This window comes from Scyliorhinus torazame, chromosome 12 (genome assembly GCF_047496885.1).
Source record: "Scyliorhinus torazame isolate Kashiwa2021f chromosome 12, sScyTor2.1, whole genome shotgun sequence".
Lineage (NCBI taxonomy): Eukaryota > Metazoa > Chordata > Chondrichthyes > Carcharhiniformes > Scyliorhinidae > Scyliorhinus > Scyliorhinus torazame.
In genome coordinates this window covers 201,683,858-201,692,960 of record NC_092718.1, presented here as the reverse complement: position 1 = coordinate 201,692,960, position 9,103 = coordinate 201,683,858, and the positions used below count along the sequence as shown (strand labels likewise).

At 44.9% G+C, this 9,103-nt stretch overlaps 1 protein-coding gene across 3 annotated transcripts in view; it reads left to right on the top strand.

The window, feature by feature from the left end:
• Positions 1-833: 833 nt before the first annotated feature.
• Positions 834-9,103, top strand: part of ddx52 (DEAD (Asp-Glu-Ala-Asp) box polypeptide 52) — a 40,443-nt gene continuing 32,173 nt past the window's right edge. For 2 of the 3 annotated variants that reach the window (XM_072469682.1, XM_072469680.1), the window contains exons 1-5: positions 834-988; positions 2,809-3,037; positions 5,176-5,330; positions 5,464-5,649; positions 7,095-7,238. In XM_072469682.1, the coding sequence (XP_072325783.1) occupies positions 896-988; positions 2,809-3,037; positions 5,176-5,330; positions 5,464-5,649; positions 7,095-7,238 (807 nt within the window). In that variant the 5' untranslated portion in view covers positions 834-895. The remainder of the gene's footprint in view (positions 989-2,808; positions 3,038-5,175; positions 5,331-5,463; positions 5,650-7,094; positions 7,239-9,103) is intronic. The other variant, XM_072469681.1, reaches the window with a different exon arrangement.

Below are 9,103 nucleotides of genomic sequence, written 5' to 3'. Positions count from 1 at the left end.
GATAGGGGTACACTGTCAATGTAGCCCCAGACCCGGGTAGGGGTACACTGTCACTTCAACCCCAGACCCGGATAGGGGTACACTGTCCCTTTAACCCCAGACCCGGGTAGGAGTATGCTGTCACTTTAACCCCAGACCCGGATAGGGGTACACTGTCACTTTAACTCCAGACCCGGTTTGGAGTACACTGTTACTTTAACCCAGGCCCGGATAGGGGTACACTGTCACATTAACCCCAGACCCGGGTAGGAGTATACTGTCACTTTAACCCCAGACCCAGAAAAGGGTACACTGTCACTTTAACTCCAGACCCGGTTAGGAGTACACTGTCACTTTAACCCCAGACCCAGATAAGGGTACACTGTCACTTTAACTCCAGACCCGGATAGGGGTACACTGTCACTTTAACTCCAGACCCGGGTAGGAGTACACTATCACTTTCACCCCAGACCCAGGTAGGGGTACACAATCACTTTAACCCCAGACCCAGGTAGGAGTACACTGTCACTTTAACCCCAGACCCGGATAGGGGTACACTATCACTTTAACCCCAGACCCAGGTAGGAGTACACTGTCACTTTAACCCCAGACCTGGAAAGGGGTACACTGCCACTTTAGCCCCAGACCCGGGTAGGAGTACACTGTCACTTTAACCCCAGACCCAGATAGGGGTACAATGTCAATTTAACCCCAGACCCGGGTAGGAGTACACTGTCACTTCAACCCCAGACCCGGATAGGAGTATGCTGTCACTTTAACCCCAGACCCAGATAAGGGTACACGGTCACTTTAACCCCAGACCCGGGTGGTGATATCGATCGCGGATGAGTCGCTTTGTAGGCGGGGCGGTCTATCTATCTATCTGTCGGTATTCGATGTTCCAGCCTGCCTCGCCATGGCGATGGAGCCGCTCGATTTGTTCCGTGCGCTGGGCGCCGGCGCCCGATTCGACTGGAAGCGCTTCGGGCGGGACGCCGAGAGGCTCCGGGTGAGGGAGCGGCCCCGGGTCGTCCGAAGGGTCACTGGTTTGGCGGCTTCACCGCCCGAGGAGGTCGGGCTGGAGAGGAGGGGGAGCCCGAGGCCGCAGGCCCCGGTCACAACCCGGAGTTTAAAGGGGCCGCGGCGATGTCCTGTCCGCCTGGATCTCCGTGCCCACCCGCCACCGGGAGGCCCGGCCCAGGATCAGGATGAGGGTTTGACCCAGCTGCTCGGTGTGCCCTCCATGGCCACCCAAGGACTGTCCATGCCCACCTGAAGGCTGGCTCCATGCCCACCCGAGGACTGGCTCTGTGCCGCCTCCCAGGGAGTTGGGGGACCAGGTCAACTGGGGGCATTTAATCTCGTTATGCCAATGCTGGCTTTTGGTCCCAGACCGCAGCCTCCCCCCCCCCCCCCCCCCCAAATTAACCCTGTAAATTAGTCCTTATAGTTTGCTTTTTGAAAATTCATAGAAAACAGTATCCCTACAGTGCAGAAGGAGGATATTCGGCCCATCAAGCCTGCACTGACCCTCTGAAAGAGCACCCCACCTTGGCCCACTCCCCTGCCCCATGACCGTAACCCCTCCTAAACAGTTTGACACTAAGGGGCAATTTAGCATGGCCGATCCACCTAACTTGCACATCTTTGGACTGTGGGAGGAAACCAGAGTACCCGGAGGAAACCCACACAGACAGTTACCAAGGCTGGAATTGAACCCGGGTCGCCGGCTGGAATTGAACCCGGGTCGCCGGTTGGAATTGAACCCGGGTCGCCGGTTGGAATTGAACCCGGGTCCCCGGTTGGAATTGAACCCGGGTCCCCGGTTGGAATTGAACCCGGGTCCCCGGTTGGAATTGAACCCGGGTCCCGGGTTGGAACTTAACCCGGGACCCCGGTTGGAATTGAACCCGGGTCCCTGGTGCTGTGAGGCAACAGAGCTAACCACTGTGCCACCTTGCCGATTGTATGGAATTTGTTTCCACCTCTTTTTGATTTGTTGCCACATGTACTGAGGTACAGTGAGAGAAGTATTGTTGGTGTACAGACCAGGCAGATCATTCCGTACATATAAAAATACATAGGACGTATATAAATTGTTCTTCAGCCATTACTTTTAATCCACTTGCTCAAGAAAACACTTTCTCCCCACTTTCTGCATCAAGACCCCTCATAATTTTTGAATGTTCCTAATTAAACTGCTCCTTCTACCTCTCTGCTCGTCCCTGGTCTAATCCTGGCAAATTTCTGTACCTTCTTCAAAGCCTTGACTTCCTTAAAGTGATGCTGAAATTGTACACATCGCTCTAGCTGAGTCCCAACCAGTGATTTGTGAGGGCTCTCCTTGTTTTTAAAAATAATTCAGTGTCCCTATTTATAAAGCCGCGTGTCCCAAAGTCTTTCTTGGGGTTTCTTATTAACTTGTCCTGTCACCTTCAAGCATTTGTGAATACCTACTCCCATGCATCTCGATAGTACTGGTTAGATCATATTACCTCTCCTCTTATTCCTCAAGTGATCTTAGCTCTAAAGAGGAGTGACTGAAAGTTGTAGAATCACTGTCTGCTCCAATCTCTGTTGCTGTGAGGGGGAAGATGAATAAAATCACCCTCGTTAAACCTCTTGCAATATTTTGAATAGATTAGTTCAGGCTGTAGTTTTATTTTGTGGTTCAACTGGGATTAATAAATTATTTTGGTATTTTGCTATGATTTAGGTTCATGTTTTAACTTTTCAGTAATGTCTTGCAATACACTTTAAACAGCACTGTAAAATTGTACACTCCTTCTTTGTCTTTTATTCGTGGAAACATTATTTATATAATTCCAGGTAACAAAGTCAAGCAGCGCCAATTTAAGTGAAAACGCTCCGGACCTTGACTTTTTTAACAGTCAGCGTACTAAAATCTGCAAACCAGTGGTCAGTAGACAGAAGAGCAATGTGGAGAAAGAGGATTCTGCTGCAGAGTGCGAAGATGATACATCTATACCCCTCGGAAAAAGAAAACTTGAGACAAGCGTGTCAGAAAAGAGGAAAAGGAGAAAAAAGAGGAACTCGGGTAAAGTAACCAGAAAAATTTCTCAGGAAATACTGAGGTCAGGCAGCATCTGTGGAGAGACAAACTGAGTTACTATATCAGGTCAATGACCTTTTCTCAAAATTGGAAAGAGTCAGAGATTTGGCACGTTAATTGAGGTCAATCGAACTTGCTGAAGAAGTAGAATAATTGCAAACTTGGTCATTCTGATTTCCAAATCTACAAGATGCAGTAATTTTTGTGTTTGTAGTAAATGATTTCTTCCGTCCTGCCCAGAGGGGGACATGGTCATTCTTATGCAGTGATGATCATATTTAACATGCCATTGATGTAATGGTTTGCACAAAATAATAATCGAAGAAGAATGAGATTAATAAAAATCCATTCACCTCCCCCAGCCCCCAACCCCTCCATAATTGTTTTGGTCCCTTCTCACATAAATGGACACAACCCAGTGTCTTGCTCCAGTGGCTGTTCTCTATGTTTGAACCGTGACTAGGCCAATAAGTTATTTGGCTTTATAAAAAAAAAAAAAAAATTTAGAGTACCCAATTCATTTTTTCCAATTAATGGGCAATTTAATGTGGCCAATCCACCTAGCCTGCCCACCTTTGGGTTGTGGGGGCGAAACCCACGCAAACACGGGGAGAATGTGCAAACTCCACACGGACAGTGACCCAGAGCCGGGATCGAACCTGGCACCGCGGCGCCTTGAGGCAGCAGTGCTAACCCACTGCGCCACCGTGCTGCCCGTATTTGGCTTTTTCAACCTCGTTCTAACCCTTTCTCGGTGTCTAGGCATGCTGGCTTTTCAGTGAGTGGCACGAGATAGTGATCAGAAATCTTGATTGATGTTGCCTTTCATTTCCCTAGTCAGAAGGCCACCTGCAGAGCCGTTACCATAGCTGTGGTTATAATAAGCTGATTCAACAAAGAAGAGGACTTTTATGCTTCAGTGCTACAACATGAGATACACCTAACCGCACCGCCACCTGCCGCTACATTTTTCATGCCAATTTTACACACACCAGTTCATAGCTGCAAATTTTTTTATTTAATAATTCAAAACGTTGTACTTTAAAAAAAAATAATTTACAGTTTTTAAATTAATAGCTTTTCTGGCTGTCCGCTTTTAATTTCCTTTATTTTTTTCTTCTCTCAACCATAACTAGATTGGTACACGAATGGGCTGCTAACCTGCTTTTGAGACTCCTCGAAGGCTGTTGCTCTTACAGTAGCTCGGATGGTCTTTTTTCTTTCTTATTCTTTCCTGGGATGTGGTGATGTTGGCAAGGCCAACATTTGATTTGTTGCCCATCCCTAATTGCCTTTGATCTGGGTGGCTTGTCATGCCATTTCAGAGGGCAGTTAAGAGTCAGCCACATTGCTCTGGATCTAGAGTTCCACGTAGGCCTGATCAGGTAAGGATGGCAGATTTCCTTACCGAAAAGACACTAATGAACCAGATGTTTTTTAAAGGCAATCAATGGTTTCACCGTCACCATTGCAGAGGCTAGCTTTATATTCCAGAATTGTTAATTTAATTAAAATTCCAACAGCTGCCATGGTGGGATTTGAACCTGCATCCCCAGAGCATGTTAACTCCTAGAGCTTGTGATCATGCTAACATTAGATGCCCCACAACTCCGAGGCACTTGTTAATGCTGGAACATGGCATGTCCCTTGGTGAATATTTTAAAATCAGCATGTTGCTACTGCCACGTGTGACTTAGTGGTAGACCACATGATTCCCAACTAGTTGCTTACTGAACATGGTTGTACTCTTGACAAAGACGAGCTTAATTATTTGACATGAGTACAGAGAATTAGATCAGCAGAGTCTGAATTATTTTTCTCACAAACTCTCGTGCATTTCGTGGTTGATATATTTAAAATAATGTTGACAGTGATCTTGAAGTATCAAGCCCAATGAAGTATTCACGTGTGGAAACACAATATAGTAAATGTATCATAAAATGACACTGAATCCACATGATTACATTGGTGATGGGGGGGAAAGGTTAAGAGTTTGATTGCTACAACTTCCTGATGTCATTCATGCCTTTTCAACTCTGATTATATCCTGTACTATGGGTCTTCACTGACATTTAGCAATGAATGAGTTTCTAATTTCCCTTTCCTCCCACTGCCACCATCAGCAGAAACCGAAACAGCGTGCGACATTTTTGCCAACACCAAAGATGATGATGGGATAAAGCTAATGTCGTCACTGGGAAACAAGATCAAGAGTAATACTAGCGATAGGGGAACAGAAACCAATGCCGAGAAACTGGAACATCAACGACGAGAAAAGGTTTGCCTTTAGACCCGTACCACGGAACAAACCTACTTGCCGTTAACACTTCTGGGGATAAATAAATTTTGGACGCTCTACTGTAATGTTTGCCGAAGTGGAATTTAAAATTCTCCCCTTTTCCCTTTTCAAGATAAATACGTTCCGACGTAAGCATCAGATTTATGTGGGCGGAACTGATATTCCTGAGCCAGTTGCCACCTTTGAAAAATTCCTACAAGAATATAAGGTGCACCCAAAAATTATTCAGCACATACAGGAAGCTGGATTCCAAATGCCCACCCCAATACAGATGCAAGCCATACCAATCATGCTACATGTAAGTATTTTTCAGTTGACTTGTTAAGATAGATGTTAAATTTGGACCTTGTTAATACTGAACCATGCAGACTTGGAAGCTTTTGGATTGCCAGCCGTGGCTCCTTTGGTAGCACGCTTGCCGCCGAGCCATGAGGTTCCTGGTTCAATTCCAGGGCTTGAGCACAAAAATCAGGCTGACACTGCAGTGCAGTACTCAAGGAGTGTTGCACTGTCTGAGGTGCCGTCTTTCGGATAAGTTGCTGAACCGATGCCCCATCTGCCTGCTTGGGTTGGGATGTAAAGTTACCATTGCACTATTTCAAAGAGCAGAGGAGTATCCTTGTTATCCTGGCCAATATTTATCTTCATCACATCTAATATACTAACATCACACAAAACGATGAACTGGTCATTATCACATTGATGTTTGTGGAAGCTTGCTGTGCGCAGATGAGCTGCTGTGTTTCCCACATTGCAACAGTGACTACACTTCAATTGACTATAAAGTGCTTGGAGATGTCTGGCGGTTGTGACAAATGCAAGTCTTTTTGTTTTCTTTTTTTATCCCCAATCAATGCTAATAAAGCTGATGTTGACTAGGACAAAAGACACTAAAAATCCCCTCCCAGTATCCGTAGACTAGATGAGAGAGTGGTGAATTTCTGTTCTGGATCACTATTCACCGTTGCTAGAAATGCACAGTTAACAATGTCTTTGAGTACAGGAACGGAGCTTGGTTATAATGGCATTCACAGTCTGAATACAAGAAAATATAGGGCTGTTGCCATTGAATATTGTTAAACTTCTACAACTTTATACTACAGTGGTAAATTCTCAGAAGTTTATTTTTCGTTGACTGACCCCGTGGTGACGTGCATTGATTTACCAGTAGGTTTTGCACCTCAGGGCAATTTCTCGGCTGGGCTGAGTAAGGGAAGGACTTTGGGAAATTGGAATATATTTTCCTAAGCACAGCTGCACAGAAACAAGAAGAATGTGTACAGGCCGTCTAAAATCAGCTCCATAAGTTAACAGCTGCGGAGACACACAGAATAAATTTAAAGGGCGAATGAATAGGCTCCATGCAACTTTAAAAAAAAAAATAGAGGGAGGATTTGGGTCGCTGCCATTGAATCTCTCAGAATGGCCACTCTAATGGTGCAGGCAGATGTCAGGTGGGTTGTCAGTCGTCTGTGTAACAAGAACAAATTGTGTTAAGTGAAAGTTTTGTGAAAGGTACATCGATCACATTTTGGACATTGAACTGAATAGTTCATTTATACTGCGGAAATAATTATACATACTGATTTCCGTATTATGAGAGCATGTGGATAAGAATCACAACATAAAAGGAAGTAAACATGAGGCATTTCTAAAAAGCTATAATTTCCCTAAACACTTTTGGTTTAAATATAAATAGTTATGTCAGAGTTAACTTCAAACTCTCATGTGTGCTCTTCACAGAATCGGGAAATCCTGGCCTGTGCCCCAACTGGATCAGGAAAGACATTGGCCTTTTGCATTCCACTTTTGACTTGTCTAAAACAGCCGATGAACAAGGGTTTCAGGGCACTGATATTATCTCCTACTCGTGAGCTTGCCAACCAGGTATGTTGCGTTATCAGAGGACTATTAAACAAACCTATTAGTTGCTGAAAGTTACTGGTGATTTTCTTTTGTCAACTTAAGCTGCACTTTGCTTTGAATGCAGTAGCTTGTCTGAGACCGTTGACAATAAGCTGGCACTGACAGCATTGACCCTGCACCAACGTCGGAATACATTTGATGAATGAGTTGTGCTCTTGTTAAACATGCTGGTCTTAATGTAGGAGAGCAGTATTGCTTTTGAGATATTGGCATTGATTTTCTCCATGTTGCCACTTGTATTCTTTTGTTGGCACTATACTGGCACTGTACTGCTTTCACAAGTGTATGCACATGAGTTTAGAAATTGACTGCATTAATTCGTGGGGTTTACACTAACAGCAACCAGAGCGGCACAAGTGTTTTGAAAGTTAATTCTACTTTTTTTTCAAAACTTAAGATAACAGCTCAATTTAAATTTAATGGAGGAGAACGGTATTGCTTTAGAGATGCTGGCATTGATTTTCTCAGTTTTACCACTTGTATTCGTTTGTCGGCACTGTAAAAAGTCGCCACAGTCCCAGATGACCATATACTGCTTTCCCCTTTGAAGGGGAGAGGTGACTGGTGGTGATTTAACCTGAAGATCACCACACCTCGGATGAGGGGCAAGGTTGAGAAGGCGGCGCCTTAATGAATAACCTCAGCCGGCACGGGAATTGAACCCGCAATGTTGGCCTTGTTCTGTATTACAATCCAGCTGTCCAGCCAACTGAGCTCAACCAGCCCTGTACTGCTTTCACAAGTGTATAAACATAAGTTGAGAAATTGACTACATTCAGTCTGTTTATCTGTACTAACAGAACCAGAACGGCACATGCATTTTGAAAGTTAAAAGCTCTGAATTTTCAGCATTCCTCAAATTCTAGTCTTGTGTGTTGCCTTGATTTCTACTACTACACCATTGGTGTTTGTGCCTTCAGCTGAATGGGCCCTAAGCTATTTTATTCCTCCATAAAGTCTCAGCCTCTCTATTTTCCTTCTTTATCTGTAACTATCATAAACCACGCTGATGTTGCCTGCGAGGGAATTCCAGCTTGGAGTTCGTGGCGGTGTATAGTTTTGTTTTTGAAATGTTGTAAGATGTCAAGTGAAACCCCTAGTGAGAATAAGCGGCCTAGTGGTCGTGTAACAATTAGAGTCCTAGAATCCCTACAGTGCAGACCCTTCGAAAGAGGCCCCCCCCCCCCCCCCCCCCTCCCCCCAAACCTTTGGACACGGGGACAATTTAGCCTGGCCAATCCACCTAATCTGCACATCTTTGGACTGCACATTTTGTTAGTCTATTTCTTAAATTAAAGAAAATACAAATACACACAAACAGGACTCGGCTGCTATAAGACAATGAAGTATATAAATCACTAAACACGTAGTTTAGGTAGAACGTACCCTTTGTTCTAAAATATATCTACAATCTCTGAACTCTTCCAGACTTCCCTTTTCCCAAACAACATCCAAATCAAATAGATCTATAAGTCACAGCCAACTTATAGTTACTACACAATACAGGGAAACATCTTGCCCTGGTCCAGTGAAGTTATTTAAACTGCCTTTGCAAAGGTTTTCCGCACTACCTTGAGTCTAAAACTTGGAGATTGCTAAATGTAAACTGGCCTCTGGGCTGTTAGATGTAAACTGGCTTGTCTGCTTCTGAGGGGCTAGAAATTATACCATTTCTCCCCCTTCAGGCTGGCACGGTAGCACAGTGGTTAGCACTGTTACTTCACAGCGCTAGGGACCCGGGTTTGATTCCCGGCTTGGGTCACTGTGCGGAGTCTGCACGTTCTCCCCATGTCTGCATGGGGTTCCTCCGGATGCTCCGGTTTCCT